General features: G+C 43.2%; 1 protein-coding gene across 4 annotated transcripts in view; it reads right to left on the minus strand.

Moving 5' to 3' along the window:
* Positions 1–27,721, minus strand: part of TMEFF1 (transmembrane protein with EGF like and two follistatin like domains 1) — a 312,349-nt gene that overhangs the window by 90,007 nt on the left and 194,621 nt on the right. For all 4 annotated transcript variants that reach the window (XM_068236701.1, XM_068236699.1, XM_068236698.1 and 1 more), the window contains exon 4: positions 20,160–20,186. In XM_068236701.1, coding sequence (XP_068092802.1) covers positions 20,160–20,186 — 27 coding nt within the window. The remainder of the gene's footprint in view (positions 1–20,159; positions 20,187–27,721) is intronic.

The raw sequence follows: 27,721 nt of genomic DNA on the forward strand, positions 1-27,721 counted from the left end.
TTCCTCTATTACACATTCTTCATTTAAAATCTGAACATGGATCAGGCCCTAGGCAATGTAACTGTGATGTGCAAGAGAATGAGGTGATTCTTCCTCTATTACACATTCATGCACAATTTGAACCAGGTTTATGGGTGATAGACAACACCTCTGTGCTCAATGTGCACAACATTCTCAGTGGATTCCCTGCAGCTCTGTGGGGAGTGCATATGTAGAGTATAAAACTACTGTGTAACAAAGTAAGTTTAAATAAAGATAATTGGTCTCATGTGTATATGCAAAATGTATCAAATTTTATTAATAGGTAAGCTAATAAAAACCTGGGATAAGGAATGGGAAGGGGTTGGGTAAAAACACATATAAACAGTAAACACACTGCGGAGCTACGTTTATCGCTTTACTGGCCAGCTATATAAATATATATTGGTTACTCATACATACATACACTCAGCACATTCAACTTATATTGTTCCTGGATTTGAACAGTGGTACCACTTAATTAGTCCTTTAGGCTGCGCAGCAGAGTAATAGATGCTGTTAGTAAGCAGTTATTAGCAAGAATATGCCTTAAAGAACAAGCGACACCCATGCTAATCTAGAAATAAAAACCATATATATGGGCTGGTGCACACCAAAACCCGCTAGCAGATCCGCAAAACGCTAGCAGATTTTTAAACGCTTTTTTTTATTTTTATGAGGCGTTTTGCTAGCGTTTTGCGGATTGCTGCTGCGGTTTTCAGTATAGTAGATTTCATATATTGTTACAGTAAAGCTGTTACTGAACAGCTTCTGTAACAAAAACGCCTGCAAAACCGCTCTGAAGTGCCGTTTTTCAGAGCGGTTTGCGTTTTTCCTATACTTAACATTGAGGCAGAAACGCATCCGCAATCCAAAAAATGCCTCACCCAGGCATTTTTCGTTTCTGCAAAACGCCTGCCGCTCTGGTGTGCACCACCCCATTGAGATACATTGACCAAGCAGATCCGCAGCCGCAAGCGGATCTGAAAACGCCCAAAAAGCCGCTCGGTGTGCACCAGCCCTTAGAGTAGATAAATACTACTTCTACTTACATAACAGATGTATTGTGCTATCCACGTAATGATCCCTGTGAGTTTTACAAAGGAAAAGCAGAGAATCCTATTCTAGGCAGTGGCCATCTTGCCAAGCTAATGCTGACATCATATCCTCCCTGACTCTTGTTTTCTCCCCTCCCTTCTCTTGCTCATTGTGTATTTGTTAGCTGCCCTCCTCCCAGAGTCTTTTTTTTATTTACACATCCAATCACTGAGTCACCTCAGCCTTGCTTGTAAACACAAGTGATCAGCTAGGCAGGGAAATAAATGGAAGAGGAGGAATACATTCTAGATAAAAAGAACTCCCAGCATTCAAAAGAACTCCCAGCATTCAACTTTTTGGCACTAGGGCCAGTGCTCCTATAGTATGTAATAACTCCAAACCATAACAGCAGAAAAAAGTTTTGAATGCAGGATTAGCATCTTTATCACTTAATACACTCAGACCAGTTGCTGTTGAAATTTGATTTTTATGGTGACAATACCGCTTTAAGCAAATGCATGCAATTCAGTCTATGTAGATGGCCAGAATCAGTCATTTAGTTGTGCTTAGACGGCTAACAGTGCATGTTTTAGCGTTAGGAGAGGTAGACAAACAAGCAGTCCTTAAGTTCTATGCAGATATGTGTAAACAGTAATGTTTATCTTGTTTGATGATCAATCTGCTGAGGGCATAGATATCTCACCACTATCTTCCGCTGCTGTGCTCTTCCAGTGCGCCTTTTTAGATGAGACCAGTCTCTTACATTCTTGGACTTGAAAGTGACAGTACAGAACGATAGGCTAATGACTTCTACCTACAGAAAGTTAACTGCAGGAAATAGCCTACTGCATGCATCTAGCTACAATCCTCCACCCCTAATAAGAGGGATACCCTATGGGCAATTTGTGCGCCTTCGTCGTAACTGCTCTACAGATGAACTATTTAGAAGCGAAGCCCGTGAAATGTACCAAAGATTTCGTGAAAGAGGCTACTCACACCGTATACTTAGAAGGGCCCTTAAAAGGGCCTGGAATTTGAATAGAAACTCCCTTATCCAGCCCTTGTTGAGGGAAAATGATAAAGAGGAAGGAGAACAATTTATCAGGATGGTATCTAGATATGGATCGCATTGGGAAGACCTAAGAGGAATACTAACTAAGAACTGGGGAATCCTTACCTCATCCCCAGAAATAGCGCAAATTATAGGTCCTAGACCTTTATTAACGGCACGACATGCACAAAACCTTAAAGATAAACTAGTTCATAGTGAATATACTAGAGACAGTACTACATGGCTGAATAAAATGATTCCCAATGGGACCTATAAATGCGGTAGGTGCAAACTATGTCCGTTCATTGACAGACAGAACAATAAGACATTCACTAACAGCTCTGGAACTAGAACATATGACACAAGATCTCACATAAATTGCCAAACCAAAAGAGTAATTTATATGATAGAATGTCCATGTAAGCTCAAATATGTGGGAAAAACCAAAAGAATGCTAAAGGAGAGAGTCCTAGATCATTTGCGTCACATAGAGGAAGGTGATGAGGAGAAAAGCTATTTGGCAACTCATTATGCTGAAGTTCATGGAAGCAATCTAGAGGGCACTACAGTTAAGGGACTATACAAGCTGGAAGTGTCTACTAGGAGAGGAGATTATGATGATGTACTATACTGTAAAGAGGCCATGTGGATATATAAGCCTGATACGCTGTATCCACATGGCCTCAACAGGGAATGAGATTTGAAGGCGTATTTGCGCCTAGAAGCATATAAATAGAGATCACGTAATCCACTTTATTTCCCTTTAGGGTATGTGTGGAGAAAAGGCATGAATGTATTGTATAGGTCACTATGAAAAGAATTAGGAAGACTATTAAACCATGTCCTTTTATTGGAGATACACCCTGTGATGGTTATGATAGCCATACTATCTATAATGGAAAAAGAGGAAAAGAGGAAAAAATTGCCTATACTCCTCTAAAAACGAACGTTCCCTGATACGTTTACTGGCAAAATCTCACTGCTCTAATGCCATCTTGAGGTACCTCTGGAAATTGCCTGCTACAGCTCTCTCAAAAGAACTAAGTATTGGCCCTATCAGAATGGAGATAGGCGGAGAGAACGCATGGCTAAATAGAAGTGAAAGGAGGAGTGACGACACACCCTGAGGAAACGCCCCTAGAGGCGTGAAACGCGTCGGTGGGCGGAGCTACGTCGCGTCTGGCCGAGCTGGTTACCCTCACGCACCGCCGCCTAAAGTACTGGAGAGACGGAACACGCTGAGTGAGGAGGAAGGTGATAGCGGAGACCCGGTGACTAAGCAGGCTGGGACGCCGGACGCCCTAGGGTCCGCACACCACCATTCAGCACAGACCGCTCTATCAACGGCAAATCCACTCTCATCTAAAAAGGCGCACTGGAAGAGCACAGCAGCGGAAGATAGTGGTGAGATATCTATGCCCTCAGCAGATTGATCATCAAACAAGATAAACATTACTGTTTACACATATCTGCATAGAACTTAAGGACTGCTTGTTTGTCTACCTCTCCTAACGCTAAAGCATGCACTGTTAGCCGTCTAAGCACAACTAAATGACTGATTCTGGCCATCTACATAGACTGAATTGCATGCATTTGCTTAAGGCATATTCTTGCTAATAACTGCTTACTAACAGCATCTATTCCTCTGCTGCGCAGCCTAAAGGACTAATTAAGTGGTACCACTGTTCAAATCCAGGAACAATATAGGTTGAATGTGCTGAGTGTATGTATGTATGAGTAACCAATATATATTTATATAGCTGGCCAGCAAAGCGATAAACGTAGCCCCGCAGTGTGTTTACTGTTTATATGTGTTTTTACCCAACCCCCTCCCATTCCTTATCCCAGGTTTTTATTAGCTTACCTATTAATAAAATTTGATACATTTTGCATATACACATGAGACCAATTATCTTTATTTAAACTAATATAGACTGGTTGTGTATTGAGGTGCAGCGCTATTCAATTGCGTATAAAACTAGTGGACCTTGCCCACAGCAAACAGACGCCATAGCGTGCACTACAGTGCAGATCCAGGAGGTTTAGTCACCTCAAGCATTAGGAATGTGTAACAAAGTGAACATGAGACAGATGAAATTAAAGTTTTATACATACCTGGGGCTTTCTCCAGCCCCCTTCAGGCTAATCAGACCCTCGCTGTCCTCCTACGCCACCTGGATCTTCTGCTATGAGTCCAGGTACTTGAGCCAGTCTGGCGTAGTGCGCATGCACACACACACACAGCACTATATGCGCAGGTGCAGATCGCTCCTGGCTGTAGGAGCGGCACGTGGCCGGACTGCGCTGACTGGCTGAATTACCGAGAGTCATAGCAGAAGATCCAAGTAGTGGAGGAGGACAGCGAGGGACTGATTGGCCTGAGGGGGGCTGGAGGAAGCCCCATGTGTGTATACAACTTTCCTTTTCATCCATCTCAGGTACCCTTTAATTTGTAGTCACCAAACCAAATTTTATCAACATATCAAATTATTTGATTTCATGAGCAAAGAGAGTGCATACATTTGCATAAATCAGCATCAACGCAGAATTATTTCTAACTCATTGACCATCTCTATTAGTGACACAGCTACACATCAGGCTTTATTCTTACAGCATAGATGTTATTTAGTATATAAGAGATTCCTGTGTACACATCATATATACTGTACAGTCATAATCAGATATGTATATCTGACTTTAAAAATTGGGGAATGCTTTATTGAAGCAGCACAAGTAACTAATTTTGATTGGTTTATTTCATTTTTGAGGACTAAGCACAGCTATTACTGTATACCGGTATATAAATTATTTATGATGACTTCTATCTGAGAAATAGAACATTTTATCGTATTTTCTATTTTAATTACAGTTAAAATTCATTAGAAGTCGGAGCATTTTTTCCCGACTCCAGGCACCCAAAATTGCTCCGACTCCACGACTCCGACTCCACAGCCCTGCTGCTTATTAGTACTTTACTTGTGCTTGAGAAAGGACGTCTTACATCCAAAATAGACTAGTATGATTGCTGCAGAATTGGGATGTTTTTGTAAACTTGAGTTAAGATTATTGCCTTTTATTCTTTCCACATTTTTGCATAATATAACTTGTATAGTTCTGATTTTGAAACTCCTTTCCCAGGTTTTTTGCTTCAACCACTTCTTCCTGGCCTTGAGAGTTTTATTTTTTCCATACTGACAATTCCAGCAAAGGACCCCTGGCAACTGTGTAAATACGGAGCTGGGGTTAATAATAGCCCCAGGGTTACATCAGTGGTGTCACAGACATAACCCCACTGTGTGCATTAATATTCCTCTGTACTAATTGCTAGAGCAGGGATGCATATCTGATCACTCTGTTGCCAGAGTGACGGGATAGTGTCACAAATCGCCATCCCATATTACTGCACACCCCCACTGAGTCACAACTATTATTACTCTACCAGGGAATCTCATGTCTTTCTTGTTTTCTCCCATTTCATTTTTGTAATAAAGCAAAGCTAACAAAGTCATCTTAGATTTCTTAGTATTAAAATGTATTTATAAAGCACAGTGTTAATACCTGTGCCTCATCATTTAATGCTTGCTTTATGCAGGTCTTAAGTTATTCTTCCTTTTTATATGTCCTCCTTTTTGGCCCGATGTAAAGCTCTTTACAAATAAATGCATTTTCCTACCTCCAGATGGGCAGCTTCTGGATGCTTGTGACAGGAGACAGGTTCCTGCCTCCAGAAGGGCAGCCTCTGGATGCTTGAGACAGGAGACAGGTTCCCACCTCCAGAAGGGCAGCCTCTGGATGCTTGTGACAGGAGACAGGTTCCCGCCTCCAGAAGGGCAGCCTCTGGATGCTTGAGACAGGAGACCGGTTCCCACCTCCATAAGGGCAGCCTCTGGATGCTTGTGACAGGAGACAAGTTCCCACCTCCAGAAGGGCAGCCTCTGGATGCTTGAGACAGGAGACAGGTTCCCACCTCCAGAAGGGCAGCCTCTGGATGCTTGTGACAGGAGACAGGTTCCCGCCTCCAGAAGGGCAGCCTCTGGATGCTTGAGACAGGAGACCGGTTCCCACCTCCATAAGGGCAGCCTCTGGATGCTTGTGACAGGAGACAAGTTCCCACCTCCAGAAGGGCAGCCTCTGGATGCTTGAGACAGGAGACAGGTTCCCACCTCCAGAAGGGCAGCCTCTGGATGCTTGAGACAGGAGACAGGTTCCCGCCTCCAGAAGGGCAGCCTCTGGATGCTTGAGACAGGAGTCAGGTTCCCGCCTCCAGAAGGGCAGCCTCTGGATGCTTGAGACAGGAGAACTGTTCCCAGCTCCATAAGGGCAGCCTCTGGATGCTTGTGACAGGAGACAGATTCCCACCTCCAGAAGGGCAGCCTCTGGATGCTTGAGACAGGTTCCCAGCTCCATAAGGGCAGCCTCTGGATGCCTGTGACAGGAGACAGGTTCCCGCCTCCAGAAGGGCAGCCTCTGGATGGTTGAGACAGAAGATCGGTTTCCACCTCCAGAAGAGCAGCCTCTGGATGCTTGTGACAGGAGACTGGATCTCGCCTCCAGGAGGGCAGCCTCTGGATGTTTGAGACAGGAGACAGGTTCCCACCTCCAGAAGGGCAGCTCTGGATTGCTTGTGACAGGAGACAGGTTCCCACCCCCAGAAGGGCAGCCTCTGAATTGCTTGTGACAGGAGACAGGTTCCCGCCTCCAGAAGGGCAGCCTCTGAATTGCTTGTGACAGGAGACAGGTTCCCACCCCCAGAAGGGCAGCCTCTGAATTGCTTGTGACAGGAGACAGGTTCCCGCCTCCAGAAGGGCAGCCTCTGGATGTTTGAGACAGGAGACCGGTTTCCACATCCAGAAGGGCAGCCTCTGGATGCTTGTGACAGCAGACAGGTTCCCACCTCCAGAAGGGCAGCCTCTGGATGCTTGTGACAGGAGACAGGTTCCGGCCTCTAAAAGGGCAGCCTCTGGATGTTTGAGACAGGAGACCGGTTTCCACCCCCAGAAGGTGTAACGCTGAGGGGTCATACTTTCTGACCAGCCAGCACAACAAGGCTGAGAGCTGAATTATGGAAGAGGCTTCACTGGCTGCCCAGAGCAACTACAGCTCTGGGCTTCTGATAAGACGCAATGGCAGCGCAGTGCGATGTTGCGCTGCTCTTGCGATAGCAAATATTCAGAGAGATACAAGACAGACTGGAATGAGGTAGCCAATAGCAACCACAGCAATGGCTACCTGCAAAGACAGGACTAGGAGGACAGAGGCTGACAGAATGAATGCTTGCCAATCTAGTCACTATCTCAGTGACAGCAAGCATTCACAAAGACAAGAGTGAGGTAGCCAATAGCAACCACAGCAATGGCTACCTGCAAGGACAGGACTAGGAGGACAGAGGCTGACAGAATGAATGCTTGCCAATCTAGTCACTATCTCAGTGACAGCAAGCATTCACAAAGACAAGAGTGAGGTAGCCAATAGCAACCACAGCAATGGCTACCTGCAAGGACAGGACTAGGAGGACAGAGGCTGACAGAATGAATGCTTGCCAATCTAGTCACTATCTCAGTGACAGCAAGCATTCACAAAGACAAGAGTGAGGTAGCCAATAGCAACCACAGCAATGGCTACCTCGCAAGGTCAGGAAATAGCAGAATCAAAAGGCAGGCAAATGTAATGCATAGACAAATATACAATAGATCTGATTTCCTAGCGTATTACAATTTACAGCACGACTGACTAACATATGTATATATCGGCGATGAACCGATATATCACATAAGCAAGGAACACTGGCTAGGATCAGGAGCAATACAGCGAACAAGACTAGGCAATACAGAATCTCTATACTAGAAGGAGTACGTATATATGTTCCCGTGGAAAATACAGGATCTTCTCAAAAAATTAGCATATTGTGATAAAGTTCATTATTTTCTGTAATGTACTGATAAACATTAGACTTTCATATATTTTAGATTCAAATACACACAACTGAAGTAGTTCAAGCTTTTTATTGTTTGAATATTGATGATTTTGGCATACAGCTCATGAAAACCCACATTTCCTATCTCAAAAAATTAGCATATTTCATCCGACCAATAAAAGAAAAGGGTTTTTAAAACAAAAAAAGTCAACCTTCAAATAATTATGTTCAGTTATGCACTCAATACTTGGTCAGGAATCCTTTTGCAGAAATGACTGCTTCAATGCGGCGTGGCATGGAGGCAATCAGCCTGTGGCACTGCTCAGGTGTTATGGAGGCCCAGGATGCTTGTCAGAGTTCCCGGGGCCCCAGGCTGGCTCATGCACCATTGTTTTTAATTTTATTGTAGTATCCCATGCAGTTTAGTTAGGAGGGGGGCAGATGAGAGGGAATATCCTGCACGCTGGTGCCCCCTGCTGGTCATATAGCCATTGTCTATATGCAACTGAAGCCCTCTCCAACGACTGGCTGACTTGCTCAGCTTCTGTTTGATTAATCACTGCAAGCTAGGTGTAACATATGTGTGCACTTCTCATTGGCTTATAAGGAGCCTGCAGGCTTTATAAAGCAGCAGAGAACTGTTTGGGAGTGAGTTTCTCCTCTTGTGTGTTTGGTAAGTTTTAGAGCAGTTGGAGACAGGCCTTGGGGGTGGCAGCTCCAAGGGTTTGGCTGCGCTCACATATGGTGTTAGATGCTGGTTCTGGGGCCCCGTGCAATGAGAGTTCCCGGGGCCCCAGGCTGGCTCATGCACCATTGTTTTTAATTTTATTGTAGTATCCCATGCAGTTTAGTTAGGAGGGGGGCAGATGAGAGGGAATATCCTGCACGCTGGTGCCCCCTGCTGGTCACATAGCCATTGTCTATATGCAACTGAAGCCCTCTCCAACGACTGGCTGACTTGCTCAGCTTCTGTTTGATTAATCACTGCAAGCTATGTGTAACATATGTGTGCACTTCGCATTGGCTTATAAGCAGCCTGCAGGCTTTATAAAGCAGCAGAGAACTGTTTGGGAGTGAGTTTCTCCTCTTGTGTGTTTGGTAAGTTTTAGAGCAGTTGGAGTCAATGCAGCTAGCTATCAGGAGATTTTGGAGCACTTCATGCTTCCATCTGCTGAAAAGCTTTATGGAGATGAAGATTTCATTTTTCAGCACGACCTGGCACCTGCTCACAGTGCCAAAACCACTGGTAAATGGTTTACTGACCATGGTATTACTGTGCTCAATTGGCCTGCCAACTCTACTGACCTGAACCCCATAGAGAATCTGTGGGATATTGTGAAGAGAAAGCTGAGAGACGCAAGACCCAACACTCTGGATGAGCTTAAGGCCGCTATCGAAGCATCCTGGGCCTCCATAACACCTGAGCAGTGCCACAGGCTGATTGCTTCCTTGCCACGCCGCATGAAGCAGTCATTTCTGCAAAAGGATTCCCGACCAAGTATTGAGTGCATAACTGAGCATAATTATTTGAAGGTTGACTTTTTTTGTTTTAAAAACACTTTTCTTTTATTGATCGGATTAAATATGCTAATTTTTTGAGATAGGAAATTTGGGTTTTCATGAGTTGTATGCCAAAATCATCAATATTAAAACAATAAAAGGCTTGAACTACTTCAGTTGTGTATATTTGAATCTAAAATATATGAAAGTCTAATGTTTATCAGTACATTACAGAAAATAATGAACTTTATCACAATATGCTAATTTTTTGAGAAGATCATGTATATAACGTAGCTCCACAGGAATAACTGAACTAAGACAGGGAATATATTTTACAATAACAAGGGACCCAGTAACAGCTTAAACAGAGCTGAGACTATGACGGGCCGCAGTCTAACAGGAGAAGCAGGCTTTTATGCTGGCATCAGCCAATGGATGCATGCATGCAAATCTCCACAGCTGAATGGTAATCACGCAATCCTGAGCTGGCTTGAATACCATTTGCTAGCTGAAAGACCATCATAACAAATGCATGCAGTACTATGCAAGAACATGCATGCAGGAAATCCAGGGCTATCTGGCTGCAGCTCAGCTGCAGCAAACCATTAGTGGAATAATGACAGCATTCTGAGCTGTCCAGAACTGCAGAGCAATTGCAAATGACAAAGTGACTCACTGCGAATGCACAACCGAATGCAGACTGACAAACCAGAAGTGTCCACTTGCGGCTGCACCTGCAATGGACAGAACACGTCACAGGAGGAATCCTAACAGAAGGGCAGCCTCTGGATGCTTGTTACAGGAGACTGGTTTCTGCCTCCAGATGGGCAGCCTCTGGATGTTTGCTACTGGAGACTGGTTCCCAACTCCAGAAGGGCAGCCTCTGGATGTTTGAGACAGGAGACCGGTTCATACCTCCAGAAGGGCAGCCTCTGAATGCTTGTTACAGAAAACTGGTTTCTGCCTCCAGATGGGCAGCCTTTGGATGTTTGTTACTGGAGACCGGTTCCAACCTCCAGAAGGGCAGCCTTTGGATGCTTGAGACAGGAGACCAATTCCCACCTCCAGAAGGGCAGCCTCTGGATGCTTGTTATAGGAGACTGGTTCCCACCTCCAGAAGGCCAACCTCTGGATGCTTGTTACAGGAGACTGGTTCCCGCCTCCAGAAGGTCAGCCTTTAGATGCATGTGACAAAAGAAAGATTTCATCCTCCAGTTTGGTAGCCTCTGGATGCTTGTTACAGGAGACAGGTTCCTGCCTCCAGAAGGGCAGCCTCTGGATGCTTGTTACAGGAGACTAGTTCCCGCCTCCAGAAGGGCAGCCTCTGGATGCTTGTGACAGCTGGTTCCCACTACGAAATGGGCAACCTCTGGATGCTTGAGAGAGAAGACAGGATTTCACCTCCAGATGGGCAGCCTCTGCATGCCTGAGACAGTAGATAAGTTTCCACATCCAGATCTAGAAAAGTTATTCTCCTGCATAGCCTCAACTATCATTGAACTTACGCCTCACACTCAATTTTAATATACTCTGCTTCATCCCTGGGGATCAAGCAAGCTCATGACTTCAATCAATTGACCATGTAATATGCGAGAAAAAAGAATGCACCTAAGGACAGTTACCCTGTACTGTGGATATGTGTCACTTTTTAACCAAATGAGAATAAAACAGTTTAACATATGTGGACAATAAGGTCTAAAGCTCAATAGTTAATTTCTCATTATCCATTGTGCTCTTTTCCAATGGATGCCTAATTAGCCTAGCTACTCAGATAGCCTTTCTTAATGATCGAACAGTTAGTTGCAACTTATGGAAATCATCCTTAGAACTAACACTTTGTGGAATGAATCAGTTTCATGTTGTCAACAAAAAAACACTTTTTGAAAATCTCTCCTGTTCCTTCCCCCTTCTGCACAACTGCCAACTCATAACTATCTACAGTACTTAAGATAAAAGAGAGTTACTGGCTAAGATAAAGGTTGACTGTTGGATTGGGAAGGTTAAAAAGCACCGGAAAGTGTGCTCAACAACAAAACATAAGTCTCCCACATTTAGTATTGATACTGATTTGATGGATAAAAATCTAATTTACTCACCCAAAAATGTAATAGACAGCTAAAAATGAAACCCTGTCCTGAACCCCCCCCCCCTATCTACAAAACCGCTCAGGAATTTTCCTCCCAAGTGTAAATACAATAGAGCCCAGATCTGTAGCCAGTCACTAGTTCTGTTGCTGCATCCTGTCCCCAGCACTGAGGCAGAGGCCTGATCCCTCGTCATTCCTCTCCTCAAAGAGGAATCTCGCGCAATCAGGCTGCGGCTGCAGAACTGGATGCATGCTGTGGCAATAGAGCTGGGGGATGGTCCATTAACACTTTAGAGAAAACAGCCATGGCAGTTTTTGCCAATGAAAGGCACATTTTTAACTGTCTGTCACATTTTTGGGAGAGCGGGTGAGTAAATTAGATTTTTAACCATTAAAATAGTATCAACAATAATAATGTGGTTGACAGCTGAGCACAGTGAGCCATGACCACTGAGAAAGACAGTCAAATTAGACAGAGAGGCCTGGGCTGTTGAAGTCAGTAGAAATGGCTGTGTTGTAAAAATGTAAGTACACATTACTCCTGAAGGATGTAGGAGTCCTGATTCAATAAGAACATCTGAGTTTGCTCACAGGAGATGTTTAATCATCTTATCTCCAGGATAGAATTTCACAACTCGCTAGTGGTGAGGTACCATATAGAAGTTGAGAAAAGCATTTAGGACAACTCATTCTGTGTAGTCCTCTGCTTACGGGACACTGAAAAGAGTTTATTGATAGTGTCCAAAACACCTCCTGTGATTAAAGTCAAGAGAAAAACTGGGAAAAGAAGAGCTTTTCAGAAGACTGAGCCAACACACAAATCTATTTGTAAATTGCACTGGGTTTCATCTGTTGTTCCTCTGCTTGGACTTTATTTTTATACACCCAGTTCCATACAAGTAGTAACATTACCTGGGTGATCTCATATGTATCAGTAACTAATATAAAATACATTTACACTCATTTGTAATGCTTGGGTTCTTACAGTACATTTCTGGATTTGGATACTTGTTTGTTTGGCATGTTCGTACTGCATGTGGCTTTCATCTGGGTGCTTCAGTTTCCTTTTTAGCCGTCAAACATGCGGCCAATAGTTCTAACTAATTGTATTAGCGTGACTGTGGTAAGGACATTAGATTACTAAGCTCCACTTGGCCTCTGACTGATGTGAATAGCTGATATTCTCTGCGCGTTGCTGCGGAATTTATCCAAGCTATATAAAAAGGTTTCAGCTACAATATATCAACAAATAATCATAATGTTTTTCTTTGTCATACGTATGCTGCTAGTGACATACATGGCATTTAGCTTCTCTAATCATACCGTGCGAATCCGGCACATAGCGAAGAGTTATAAAAAAAACAGATGCCTTTAAATGTGAAAAATGCTTCCTCTGGTATCTCACGACAAGCAGATTTAGCACTGTGTCAAAGTTAATATACACCGTGAGTGTTTGATCCTCATGCTTTCAAGTCCACAATAAATCATACACCATAAATCAGTTGACCTCCTATCCTCTCATGGGCACTTCATCCAAAAGTCCACCTCACAGCTATCCAGATCTCATATTCCACTAACTACCAAACAAAGGCTTGAGAGGACTGTGCAAGAAAAAAAAATCCTACAAGAATATAATGGAATCCTTGTTTTACCAGCTCACAGTGCAGATACCTTGAATAAAAGCAAAATTCCATGCACATGAACATGATGCTGGTATCCAGGTAGACATAATCTTGTAGGAGATATAAGGAAGATATCAAATAGTAGCTGCTATGTGAGTTACAGCAGCCATCGTCCACAAACCATTGTACCACTGCACTAGCTGCTGCTCTTGCCAGATCAAGTATGTGTCACTTACCGCATTTGTTACTGTTATTACTGTTATTTCTTAATTGCAAAAAAGTAACTACACCAGTGTTTCTCAACACCATTACAGCATTTGCCTCTTTGTGAAAGATGGTATTTGCCAAGTACCCCCCTATAGTAAATAACATAATCTCAAGTACGCCTAAACATATATATATATGCTTTTATAACTTTCCATTATGATTGTATGTTTAGCATATATATTTACTTACGCTTATTTATACCTGATTAATCATTTTCTTTATCCCAAGACTATGACATATATATAAAAAAAAACATATCTAATAGGTCTATTAAAGTGGTCTAACACCCAGCATTTCAACTTTGCTTTAAAAGATTGCTTACAGCTTATAAACTTTTATGCCAGATTTTTTTTTTTTTAGCAGAAATTCACTGAATGGATTAAACATGACATTTTAGTGCTGCATTTAGCTAGAAATCCTCCTCCGTGCTTGCTTGTTTAGTTACAAATGTATCTATCTACAATGTAACAAACAAACACTGCTCTGACAGAACAAAGAGGGCTTCCCTGGCAGGCTTTTCGAAGGTCTATTTGTATTCCAAATAAAGATACATTTGTAACTACAGATAAGAACGGATGCGGATTCCTAGTTAAATCCAACACTAAAATGTCATGTTTAACCCATTCAGTGAATTTCTGCTTAAAAAAAAAATCTGGCATAATAGTTTGTAAGCTGTAAGCAATCTTTTAAAGCAAAGTTGTAATGCTGGGTGTTAAACCGCTTTAAGTCCTTGACTGCATCACATTGGACCATAGTGAGGACACTAAATGGGCAATGGATTAGCAATTATGCTTGCATTTATTAACTAATTAACTCAAACTGGATGCATTTGAGCTGCACTAAATCAATCTGGACGCATATATGAAGATTCTAAGATCTAGTTTGTGCTACGTTGCAGTGGGTGCTGAGGTGCCAAAGTACAGCCTGTGTAAAGTTGCAGTGGGTACCAAGGTCTGGTTTGTTACAAGTTGTAATGGATGCTATGTAGTATTGGGTGTTAATTTGCAGTGGTAGCTAAGCAGTATTGGGTGCTGACTGAGCAGCAGATGGTGCTAAACAGTAGTGGGTGCCATATGAGTGCTGGGTACAGGCCAAGGGTGGGTACTGGGCGCATGTAGGTGCTGTTGATAAAACATGAGTGGGTAGTGAGTGTCATGTGGGTTGGATGTACCCCACAGGTACTGAGTGCTATGTGGGTGCAGGCCATGGAAGGGTACTAGGTGCATAATGGCTAGGTACTGGGTGCTATGTGGGTACACACCATGGTTGAGTTCTGATTGTGGGCCATGAAGGTTATTTGGTGCCATGTGGGTAGCACATAGGTGGGTACTGGCTACTGGGTGCTATATGGGAGCTAGTTGCTAGGTATGGGAGGTACTAAATCCCATGTGGGAGCTGAGTGCTGGCTATGGGGAAAACTTGTTGCCATGTGATTACTGGGTGCGATGTAGGTGTGGGTGCTGGGTATTGGGGAGGGGTGGGGGGGGTGTGGTCCGTATTTGCATGCAGTGCAGGAACTCAGTGCCAAGTGAGTTCTGGGTACAGGTACTAGATGTCATGTGGGTGCTAGGTGCAGGTACTGGGTAGGTATTGGGTTGAGTGCAGATGAAACTACTAGGTGTCATGTAGGTAATGGGTGCTGGTACTGCCATATGGTGGATGCAAGTGAGTACTGGGTGCATGTACTGGGTACCACATGGGTGCGAATACTTAGTGACATGCCTGCACTTGGTGCTGGCTATGGGTGGGCATTGAGTGTTATGTGGGTGCCGAGTGCAGATATTCAAATCCATGATGATTCCATGTGAGGGCACTGGTTATCATGTGGGTGCCGTGTGGAGGCTGAGTGCAGGTGTAAGCACTGGGTGCCATGTCGATGCTGGGTGCAGGTACTTGATATAATGTGGGTGCAGATGTAAGTACTGGGTGCCATGTTGAGGATGGGTGCAGGTACTGGATATCATGTGGGTGAAAGTAGTGGGTGCCAGCTGTGGGAGGAAACGGTGTGGGTTCTGAGTAGCATGTGAGTGCTTGCTATAGGGAAGAGGAGGTGGCTCCTGGATGAATGTAATGTGGGAGCTGGGCATGGAATTGTCACTGTGGGTGCAGGGGGAGGGTGAGGTCAATGTGGGTGCTGGGGGATGGAGAGGTCAGTGTGCATGCTGGGAGAAGTCATTGTAAATGCTGGGGGTGGGAGAGGGCAGTGCGGGTGCTGGTGGAGGAGGAAAAGGTTGCAGTGCATGTTGGGGAAGGGAGGGGTCCCTGTGGGTGCTGGTGCTCGAATGCTTGCCTACAGGTCTCCTGTCGGGGAACTGCCTCTCAACTCCAAAGTGACATGGGAAAGGCGGGGCTTCCTGCGGGTAGTGGGCAGGGCATATTTCGGCCAGGGTAGAGTTTATTTTGCGTAGCTGAAGGGGCTTTTTTTTATTCAAATAAAAAAACGGGGGGTTGGACACACAGAGCCACCCCACCCATCCCCTCCCCCCCCCACACACACACGTGTCTGCTTTCACATCCCCAAAAAATACTGGATGTTAATTGGTCCTCCCCAAATTGGCTTACGATTGGGATTAGACTGTGGGCTCCTTAGAGGGACAGTTCTTTGAAGCATTATGGAAGATTCCAGTGCTATATAAATGCTGTATAAGGTGTGTACGCGAGAGCATTAACAGGTAAGTAGAATAGGAATTTATTATTATAACAGGAACTCCTCACAGAGGTTAACATCATGGATCTACACTTGCTTTTTATTAACCTCATTATCTGCTTTTACTAGATTACAGGAAATGGTGGTAGCTACAAATGTCAAAATGATTGCCGCAAAGTGTTTTTGTAAGTAATACCGAATTTCTAAGCTAACCTCTTCCATTTTATGAAGCACAATATCTGTAATTACACTTTGCATATTATTTTATAGCGCTACATATATTTGGATCATAAATAGGTATGATTGCTACCAGTTTATTTTAGCTTGTAAAATTTAAAAATACCCAGTAATTCAAGGTATTCACAACACTGCAGAAACCATATGAAAACAGTGATGGCATTCAATGCAAAATTACATTATGAATATGCAGCTTGAAAATGCCTGAATACTAGGGCTGGAAACTTGCTGGCAGAGAATACTGGCAAGGACTCACTTAGCACCGCCAGCAACATGATGCTTGTTTGCAGGTGACAAGTGTGCGCACGCATGCAGATTTGCACAGAACATTACCTCCAAGCATACTGGCCCAGTTTGTAACTGTTAGCTGTGTAGGCAATCAGCTATGGAAACTGAAGTAAAAATAATTAATGTGGCAGATTTTCCATTTTTTTCAAAGACATCTCCACAGAAGTATTTTATTTTAGTGTTAGTTTGGAAATGGACTAGAGCCTCCTGCTTGATTGTTTTTTTCTTTATTGCTGTCTGTACTGTCATTGGAGAGATTTCCGTTATCATTGTGAATTCTGGTGGTAGCAGGGATAAGAAATGTGGGGCAGCAACTAGGCTCTTAGCTTTTCCCCACTCTATATAACAAGATTCCCTGCATTTCTTAGTGGTAAAGCCAAAGAACCAATGTTCTCAAGTCCTTTCAAGTGAATGACCACCCACCACAGGTAAGCCATATGAAAAACATTGTGATGACTCAACACTCTGTTTTAAAATTCTTTGTTTGGTTAGGTTCGCAAAATAAAGAGTTAAAACTGGAGTTTGTACTCATGACATTGCGTCTCAAATAACTGCTATATCTTCTATGTTTGGACAGATTTACCCATTTCTTGTTAGGAATGGACACAAGAGAAATTGTCCCAAATGTGGATGCAGAAAGCTCTAACGCTTTTGTGTAATATCCAAAAATACAATAATTTTTAAAATGAAAATGGAGTTTGTATGTTCTCCACATGCCTCTGTGGGGTTTCCTCCAGGCACAGTTTCCTCCCACATCTAAAAACATACAGATAAGTTAATTGGCTTCCCTCTAAACAGGACCCAGTCAATGATGGATATATGACTATGGCAGACCATGATGGGCATATGATTATGGTAGGGATCGGATTGTGAGCCCCCCTAAGGGACAGTTAGTGACAGGATCATGTACTGTGTGAAGTGCTGCAGATAATGTCAGAGCTATACAGATACTAAATAATAATAATAAATGGGAAAATATTAGGAGCTAGGCATTATTCTATAGGAAGTCAGTGCTGAGGTCAGGGCTGGATCCCCAGTTTGTGAGTAGCTTTACTAATGTAAACGATCATGTCTGAAAGGCAAGATCATGGCCAAGCCCAAGTCTTTGCATGCGTTTATTAGACAATGGCAAATCAAAGCTTGATGAATATAAATATACTGATGGAGCACTTAAAAAGAATTAAAGTTAGCTGGCTGCCAGAGTATTTTACACGCATATATGCACAGGCAGCACAACATTGTGAGTTCCCTTGAAGATATAGATTATGATTATATAAAGGACAAATATGAACATTTTTACATGAAATATATTGGTCCATGATCCCATTAGTATATTTTAAGTGCCACAGCAGAGTTGTCAGCAGAGGAGAAGCAAAGGAATGACCTTATCCGTGTTTAATGTACCTTCTTGTCCAATCAGCAGGTTGAGGTCAAAACAGGTTTTAGTGCATAATTTTATCACAGGAAAGTGGGATCATCACCCTAAGGTGAATTCACTATCCATCTGCCAAGCTAGAGGTGTGTAAGAGGCCAAACTTATTGCTTAGCTGTAATAGAGAAAAGTGAGTGTAGCTTTGCCGTTGCTGTATGCAGTATAGCCCAGATTGTTTGTCTCTAGCAACATGCAACTTGCCTCTAATGGCCCATACACACGGGCTACAACTGTCGCTGCAACCACGTGGCACGCGCGTGTTGCGTCGACAGGTCGCCCGTGTGTATGACGCGCGCGCCCCGAACCGTCGCTACTCAGAGCTGTTGCTGGGCGATTGACTTGGTCAATCGCCTGCAATAGCTGTCGCCGCAACTTCGACGCAACTGTCGCTAGTCCGCCGTGTGTATGCAGACTAGCGACAGCAACTCCATACACAATGTATGGAGCTTCCGGCTGGGGGACGGCGGGGGGGAGGAACCTTTGGCGACAGCTTCCGCCGCATCTCTGTCCCTCTGTGTGCCATGTGTACGGCTGTTGCACAGAGGGATCTGGCGACGAGCTATCGCTGCTTTTTTTTTTTTTTCCCGGCAACTGGCAACATTTGTGCCTCGTGGGTACGAGGCTTAACAGTCTTCAGCAACATTTCGCCAGTCTCTACCAACATATAACAACAAGCCTCTAACAACATTTCACCCATTTCTATCAGATTCATTTAACATGTTCCTAAACTCTGTCATTCTCTCTTAAATTGTCATCATTTTCTAAAACTATTTTACAACATATCTATAAAATCATGTAGTAATATGGTAACAACATTTTACATTTCTGATTATGGATTTTAAATGTGTGAAATCTATACAAAATACATCAGCAATTACCTTAGCAGTCTGCAAATGTCTGTTAAGATACTTTAAAGGGAACCTTAACTGTGGGGGCAAAAAAAAATTCACTTACCTGAGGCTTTCCCAAGCCTCCTGCAGCCGTCCTGTGCCCGCGTCGGTCCTTCGGTGCCCTCCGGTCTCCCTCCGCGGCTAAGTTTCGTTTTTGGCCGACTGCCAGTCGTCCTCCGGCAAAGCGTCTTCTTCTTCCGCATTCCCCGTCGTAAAGAGCCGTAAAGCGCGTCCGCATGACGCAAGACGGCTGCAGGAGGCTTGGGAAAGCCCCAGGTAAGTGTATTCCCCCCCCCCCCCCCCACAGTTAAGGTTCCCTTTAAGGCTAGATCAATGTGCTCAGCTGCATGTCAACTCACTGCCCATACAGTTCTATGAGGTTGTTCACAGTACTGCGATGTAACAGATTGCATTATTCTAGCTTGCTGTATGTAGGCTTTGTATTAAAGTCTATGTGCAGTCTCCATTGCAGTTCATACTCATTATAATGCATGCATTATGCACCTGACCACTCTGAATCCAGCCTAAAAGTCTCTTGCAATGTACAGGCAGATCTCTATCTGTCTTCAGTAATTTGGCAGCAGTCTGTACCAAAGAACAGTTAACTCTTTGCACACTCACATGCAAATGTTCAAACAAATGCATTCACATGGATCAATCATCCAGGCACCACTACTATCCCTACAGCTAAGTTAAAAGCCCGGGTTACAAAAGAATGCATTCCCTTGCATAGTCACCTACACTGCCTAGATATTCGCAGCTGTCCTAACTGGGGCCCTGTAACATGCATAGTGCAGACATGCAATCGTCCATTGCATCGAACCTACCTAAAAGATTAGAAGCACATCCTGGTGTCCTCTCCTAGGACATATAGTGCATCAAACTAAACTGATAAGGGAGCTAACAAAATATATTAATGTCCACTATGCACACACCAGCATCAGCATCTAGCAAGTGAAATATAGGTAAAAAGGTAGTAAAGTTACTTTGGGACAACTTAAACGGTTGAGTACTTTTTTGCTTTATAGAAGCAAAAAGGAAATTGTATTCACGAGGTTCAGTGTTTATCTCCTGTAACCCAAGAGAAAAGCCTATTGAATCAGGGCTCAGGTTCATTATCTGGGGTAAAATTAAACAAAAATATTTCATTTTAAAGAAATTGAAATTACCTCCTTCTCCTGATCCAGATGCAAAATCTGTATAAAAAAGAAAGCAAACAGACATTAGTCATACAGTCTTTCTTTGCACTACTTATTTATTATATCCAAATTGATATGCAGAATGACCTTTTATTGAAGTGATGTACTAATGTTTGACAGTCTGTCTTTTCATACTTAGAAAAGATTCAGCTGTCTGACATCTAACAACATTATTGCAAAGTGAAAAGCAACAGCATAAAGTCATAAAGCAGGTATACAGTTGAGACAAAAAAAAATCAAAATAAAATTGTGAACTTTTAGATATGTTTACAATTTCGACATGGACGTTGATAAAATGAGATCTGTTTAGATTTGTGCTTTCTCTCCATGCTTGTGCAAGTTTCTCTCAACAATCAAGACACCTGTAGTAAGTTAACCGACATCTGATCACAGTACATACATGGGGAACATTACAGTAGATTGTGGGATCTGTGAAACTGCTTTTCCTACAATCTGCAAAAATAAAATTTTCATTGTGTCGTTGTGTCATTTGTGCCGCAAAAACAAAGATGTATGCTACTTTCGCTTGAAAGATTCCCAGTACCCACCTACTACAGCGCACAGACATGAAACCAGTATGGTTGGGTAGTGCTGTGTTTGTGTCCATTTGTGTTGCAAAAAACATTGTTCCATCTTTTATAGTTTATGAGATATTTAAGTTTTTTGTAAAGGTCAAAAGTTCACTCAGCACCCGTGTAACAGTGTTTCCCTGGGTGAATATTTGATCTTTATAAAAACTTTAAAGAGACTCTGTAACAAAATTTTCAGCCTTATTTCTTCTATCCTATAAGTTCCTATACCTGTTCTAATGTGGTCTGTCTTACTGCAGCCTTTACTAGTTGCACAGTGGCTGTATTATCTCTGTTATCTAATCTAATCTTCTTTCCTTTTCCGGCTTTGTCAGCTCAGGCAGGAATGTGCTGCTCTGCTGTGATAGGATAGAGATTATGCACACCCTCTCTACGCCCACTACAGGCTCTGTATGAGTCAGACTGAGCTTCTCTGAGCCTATGCTATTTAGCAGCCATGTTTTTTGTTTGTAAACACAGCCTAAAACTGGCAATTACAAGCCAGGATCTCAGTAGGGAGTGGCAGAAACAGCAAAGAGGGGCCCAGGAGAACATAATGAATAGAATGGTATGCTTTTTATAGTAAGAATTGTAGAGTACAGATTCTCTTTAATATCTCAAAAACTATAAAAAAATGACTTTTGCAGCACAAATACAGCACTAACCAACTGTACCAGTTACATGTCTGTGCGCTGTTGTAGGGGGGCTAAATGATGTTATTTTCTAAATAAAAAATAATTGCTACTATCGTCAAAAGTAATCAACAGCACAAATTGACACAAATGTAGCACTAACCGAACATAATGGAATGCTGATTGCAGGAGGACAACTTCACAGAGCTAAGATTGTGAACTCCTTTAAAAACAGGTACATTTTGTAATTGCTGTGAGTAATATGCTGGCTATAGGTAAAGATTTAAAAAACAGTTACAATCATTTATTACAAGTATAATGCCTACACATGTGGTAATCTTATTTATTAACTTGATGTTAGTGCCACAGTTTACCAACACTGAAAACTGGCAGGAAAATGTCCACTAGTAGGGACACTACTGATAGGGATGTTGACATATTGGAAGGACAATATCTACAGCATGGCATTTACAGTAAATAATGAGTCCCATTTTCCAATCAATTCAGATTTGAGATTTACCTGCTCTGCAGTATGATTTTGGACTATAGTAAAGGAACAGTAAATAGCACTGTAACAATCACTAATATTCTCAATATAATTGGAAGGAGAACACCAAGAAGCTTCTTTGCTTTGAGCTTTCAATGGAAATAAAGTCTGCAATTTAAAACATTTTCTTGTCCTTTAAAACTTATCAGCTACGAAAGACTTATTATTCCTCAAAATTTCTCACAAGGCAAACGTTTGGCTTACGGTATATATTAGAATGAGTAGAAAATGTCTCAGATTGTTTGATCAATGGGTCCAAGCATAATAAAGTATTCTTTAAGGCTTCTTGCACACCAAGACGTTGCATTAGGTGGCACGTTAAGGTCGCATAACATGCACCTAACACAACGTATGGTGCTGCAAGAGCCGACGGTAGAGTGAGCCGCGTTAGGCGGCTCGAGTCCTATAATGTCTCCCAGAGTGGCGCTGATTGGCCAGCGGGACCACGTGATGCGGAGCGAGACACTCCGCATCACGTGGTCCCGCCGGCCAATCAGCTGCCGCCAGTGCAGTGAATATTAAGTAGCCATGTGCGCGGCTACTGTAGCTGGCTCTCCTCGCCTCCTCTCCGCCCCCCACTGCGCATGTGCAAACAGTCTAACGCGGCTATAGCCGCTCCAACGCCGTAGCATGCTGCACTTTGCACCGAACGTGCAGCATTACATGTAACGCAACGTGGGCTGTGTGAACAGCCCACTTGTGTTACATTGCTGTGCGTTGGGGGAGCGTTACAGGCGCACTAACGTGCGCCTGGAACGTCTTGGTGTGTAAGCAGCCTAAAGGGAACCTAAAGTGAAGTGGAAAAAAGAAGTGTTTCACTTACCTGAAACTTCTACCAGTACTGTGCCCACCCCGTCCTGGAACAATCCTCCAGTTCCCCGCAGTGGTTTAGTTTCAATTTTGGTGACTGAGCCTGCCGCCGGCCACTGTACCTGCACAGTACAAGAAAATCTCTACTCAGCCTGCGCAGGACGCTCCCGGTGACTGGAGCATGAACGAAGACACGCGCAGTGACCGGAAACTGGCTCTGTCACCGAAATCGAAACAAAGCCACTGCGGAGCACTGGAGGTTCCTTCCAGGATGGTGCAGGGGGCTGGTAGAAGCACCAGGTAAGTGAAACTCTTTTTTTTCACTTGAATTTGGCTTCCCTTTTAAGAACAACTGCAGTGAGAAAAATAAGGAGGCTGCCATATTTATTTCCTCTTAAACAGTACTAGTTGCCTGGTAGCCCTGCTGAACTACTGTATTTGGCTGCAGTGTTGTCTGAATAACACCAGAAACAAGCATGCAGCTAATCTTGTCAGATCTGACAATAATATTAGAAACACCTGATGTGCTGCATGCTTGTTCAGGGTCTATGGCTAAAATTATTAGAGGCAGAGGATCATCAGAATCATCAAATAAATATGGCAGCCTCCAAATCTCTCTCGTTACAAATGTCCTTTAAAGACAAGAGAATGGCCAGTTCCTACTTGGAAGATATTGCTTTTCATTGGTAACACAACAGGAGTTGTAGGGACCCCATCTCAATGTTAATTTAAAGGACAACTGTAGTGAGAGGTATTTGGAGGCAGCCATATTTACTTACTTTTTAGCAATACTAGTTGCCTGGCTATCCTGCTGATACTTTGCCTCTAATACTCAGCGCTGCGTAATATGTTGGCGCTTTATAAATACAATAAATAATAAATAAATAAATAAATAAAATAAATAAATACCTTTAGTCATAGCCCCTGAACAAGCATGCAGCAGATCAGAAGTTTCTGACATTATTGTCAGATCTGACAGTATTAGCTGCATGCTTGTTTCTGGTGTGATTCAGACACGACTGCTGGCAAATAGACAAGCAGGGCTGCCAGGTAACTGGTATTGCTTAAAAGGAAATAAATATGGCAGCCTCCATATACCTCTCACTACAGTTGTCCTTTAAATTCCATTCAGGGCACACAACCTGTACCTGAGCAGCAAAAGTCATTTTAACACTCTTTCAAAGTAGATAATAAGCTAGCCAAACATGTTAGCAATGTCCATTCACTGTTAAAATACATTTTGTATAATAGTCAAACCATGTCCCAGCAGCTCTATATGTGATGTTTGCTGAAGGAAAACTGCACAACAACCAAAAATGTTAAATTAATGCTTCCTTGCAAACATTCCATTGGTGCCAGTTTGTTTACCTTACTACCTGAAATACTCATCTATTTCATTGGCTAACCGATTTTTATCATATACCATGAAGCATTATTTAAAGTGTTAGGACTATTGTATATGTCTTCAGGGACAGCAGTAATGAGGTGCTCCTCTGGGATAGTGCATGTGATTGTATCAGGCAGACATTGTTAGCACTCACTGTGCCAATCTCTCTCAGTACACATAGCACATATGCAGAAAATCATTTTTCAACATGTACCACCTGCCTAAAGGGGATTTTTCTCTTATAAAATATGCAGTGAAAGTTTCATAACACTATACTGTAGATTAGAAGATTAAAAAGGATGCTACTTTTCTGCCCTTGACTGTATATATAGGAACTGTGAAACTCGGGGAGTCTATTTGTCTACGCTGCCTAATCATGTGTATTTTGGGGAAATTCTGCCTCATTTGGGGTAATTTGGGTGAAACGCCGCATAATTATGTCTATTTGGGGAAAAAACTGCTGCATTTTGTGTATATTGGGGAAACTGGTGTCTAATTATGTGTATTTTGTGGGAAAGCACTGTCTAATCATGTGTATTTTGGGGGAAACACTGCCTCGTTTTGTTTATTTTTGGGGAAACTGCATAATTATGTATTTTTGGAAGGAAAATGCTGCCACATTACGTATATTTTGTGGGGAAACACTGCCTCATTTTGTGTATTTTGGAGGAACCTCTGCCAAATTAAGTGAATTTTTTGGGGGAAATGCTGCCAATTATGTATACTTCCGGGTCAAGCTCTGTCTAATTATGTTTTGGCTTATGAAAAGCATATTGGTACATAGGCTCAGGGATGGCCCGCAAAGAGGAACATGCTCTAAAAAGTTTGAGAACCACTGGTATACAGTATTAAACTCTGTATGTAGCTCTCTTCCCTTTGCACAATGTTTATGTAACGATTGGGTGCAGCAACTCAGACGTCTGATTATTTGTGATCTGCAGAATCACCAATAATACAGACGCTATACCTGATTATGTGGTGATCTGCAGTATCACCAATAATACTAGTATAGCTAGCTGAGAGTAAGGTGTGGTGTTTGGTGCAACAGTATAGACTTCTCCAGAGGAGCTGGAGGGTCTACCAACACAAATAACAATACCTTTACCAGAGGAGCTGGCAAAGTACTAATAATGAAAGAATTAAGGACGTTTGGCTAAACCTTACCAGAGGAGCTGGTAAGGTACTAACAGCACAAATGACTGAATAGTTTAACTAGACCTTGCTAGAGGAGCTGACAAGGTACTAACAGCACAAATGACTGAATAGGTTAACTAGACCTTCCTAGAGGAGCTGGTAAGGTACTATCAACACAAATGACTGAATAGTTTAACTAGATCTTCCCAGAGGAGCTGGTAAGGTACTATCAACACAAATGACTGAATAGTTTAACTATACCTTCCCAGAGGAGCTGGTAAAGTACTATCAACACAAATGACTGAATAGTTTATCTAGACCTTGCCAGTGGAACTGGCAAGGTACTATCAGTCACTGGAGCTATGCAAGTAAGTCTGAACCTCACCAGAGGGGCTGGTAGGTTCTAATAGCTAGAGCACCTCACCAGTGGCTAGGGCCCACTGGTGAGTACAGTAGTCAGACAGGCAAGATTCGATAACAGGCAGGTAGAGATAGTACAAAATCGGCAGGCGAGAGAGTAGTTAATATCAGGCAGAGGTTCAGCAACTAAAGTCAGAAAGGCAGAGATACAGAATCGTTTAGCAATAGCAAGGTCAGAGAGTAGCCAGAATCATACACAGGTTATCAGAATACAATGTAATAATAACTAACTATAGATAGATGTATATTGCAAACACTGCATATACATCTATCATCAACAGGAACCTCACTAGGTCTGAGCGCTAACACGAGTGTATTCGCAACAGCAGACGAGTTGCCAATGATCTGTGAAGGCTTAAGAAGCCGAGGAAAGCCCAGCGCCACGCCCCCTAGCAATCAGCCAATCCGAGCGGCGTGAGTCACTCCTGAAGTCAGCCAACCGGCAGGTCAGCTGACGCGCCTTCTTCCAGCATAAAGGTCCTGTCTCCGCGCGCGCCCGTGCGATACAGAGACCCTATGAGCAAGAGACAATGCCGTTCCCGGAGTGCTGGACGCCGCCGGGACGGATAAGGCCTGTGAACAGGGAAAAAAAGGCAGCTGCGGGTATAGCCTGCGTATCCGCAGCCGCCACAGTTTCAGATGTTACAGTTTAGATGTTAGTAAGGTTTTCTAGTGTAGCATGTTGTGTAACGCATCAGAGTTTGTAACTTTCATTGAAAACCCTTGTGTATGTTAACCTGCCTGGCGTTCTATTAAGATCGCCAGGCAGGCTGCGGGAGGGTTTTTTTTTTAATAAAAAAAAAACTATTTCATGCAGCCAACTGAAAGTTGGCTGCATGAAAGCCCACTAGAGGGCGCTCCGGAGGCGATCTTCCGATCGCCTCCGGCGCCCAGAATAAACAAGGAAGGCCGCAATGAGCGGCCTTCCTTGTTTTGCTTACATCGTCGCCATAGCGACGAGCGGAGTGACGTCATCGACGTCAGCCGACGTCCTGACGTCAGCCGCCTCCGATCCAGCCCTTAGCGCTGGCCGGAACTTTTTGTTCCGGCTACGCTGGGCTCAGGCGGCTAGGGGGGCCCTCTTTCGCCGCTGCTCGCGGCGGATCGCCGCAGAGCGGCGGCGATCAGGCAGCACACGCGGCTGGCAAAGTGCCGGCTGCGTGTGCTGCTTTTTATTTGAGCCAAATCGGCCCAGCAGGGCCTGAGCGGCAGGCTCCGGCGGTACTGGACGAGCTGAGCTCGTCCAGACCGCCCAGCAGGTTAATAAATTACTGAGGAGCAGAGATTTCCATTGCATTCATTCTAATGTTAAACGTGTTTATGTCAGGAGCATCAATATGTAATTTAAATAATCCGAATCTCTTGTTTTCTCACCTTATTTCTTTACACAATGCTGGGAGGGGCAGCAGAAAACAACTGTGAATCTTCATTTGTCACAAGCTGGCAGAGAGGACCATTTACAGAAGTGACTCAGGCTCTGCGGTAGACAATGACTTGTCTAGGTGCAAATGCCTGAACTGCAAGCCTATCCCCTTTCATCTCTGACAACAGTTTTCATAAAAAAGTGCCTTAGCATAAATGCTTTTTTTATTACCATACTTGTCCAGCTGCATAGATTACATCAAGTGATTTACTTTTAATGAAAATCTTTGTAATAAGACACCTATAGCTAATGGATCTCCCTCCTGAGCATTTAACTCAATCATTAAAGAGCTAAATCATTATTAATCTTCAGAGTCTTATCTTTGTAAGGGAAATGCAGCAGAAGGTATGATGATCGTAGTGTGTTATCACTGTTACACCTCCCTATAGCATATTTCTGCTGTGTGTTTTGACTGCCTGCATGGAAGCTGCCATCTTGCTAATGATGGCATCACTGTTCATGTAAAGGGGATCTCAGCCACCCACGGATGAGTTTCATTTTGCGTGTGTATGAAGCTTTGAGCTGAGGTACAGTGTTAAGGTCAGGCTAGGGTTGTAAATTAAAGTTAGGATGAATAATGTTGCACCGTTAGGTAGATAAGGGATTATTT

Source organism: Hyperolius riggenbachi, chromosome 5 (assembly GCF_040937935.1).
Source record: "Hyperolius riggenbachi isolate aHypRig1 chromosome 5, aHypRig1.pri, whole genome shotgun sequence".
Taxonomy (NCBI): domain Eukaryota; kingdom Metazoa; phylum Chordata; class Amphibia; order Anura; family Hyperoliidae; genus Hyperolius; species Hyperolius riggenbachi.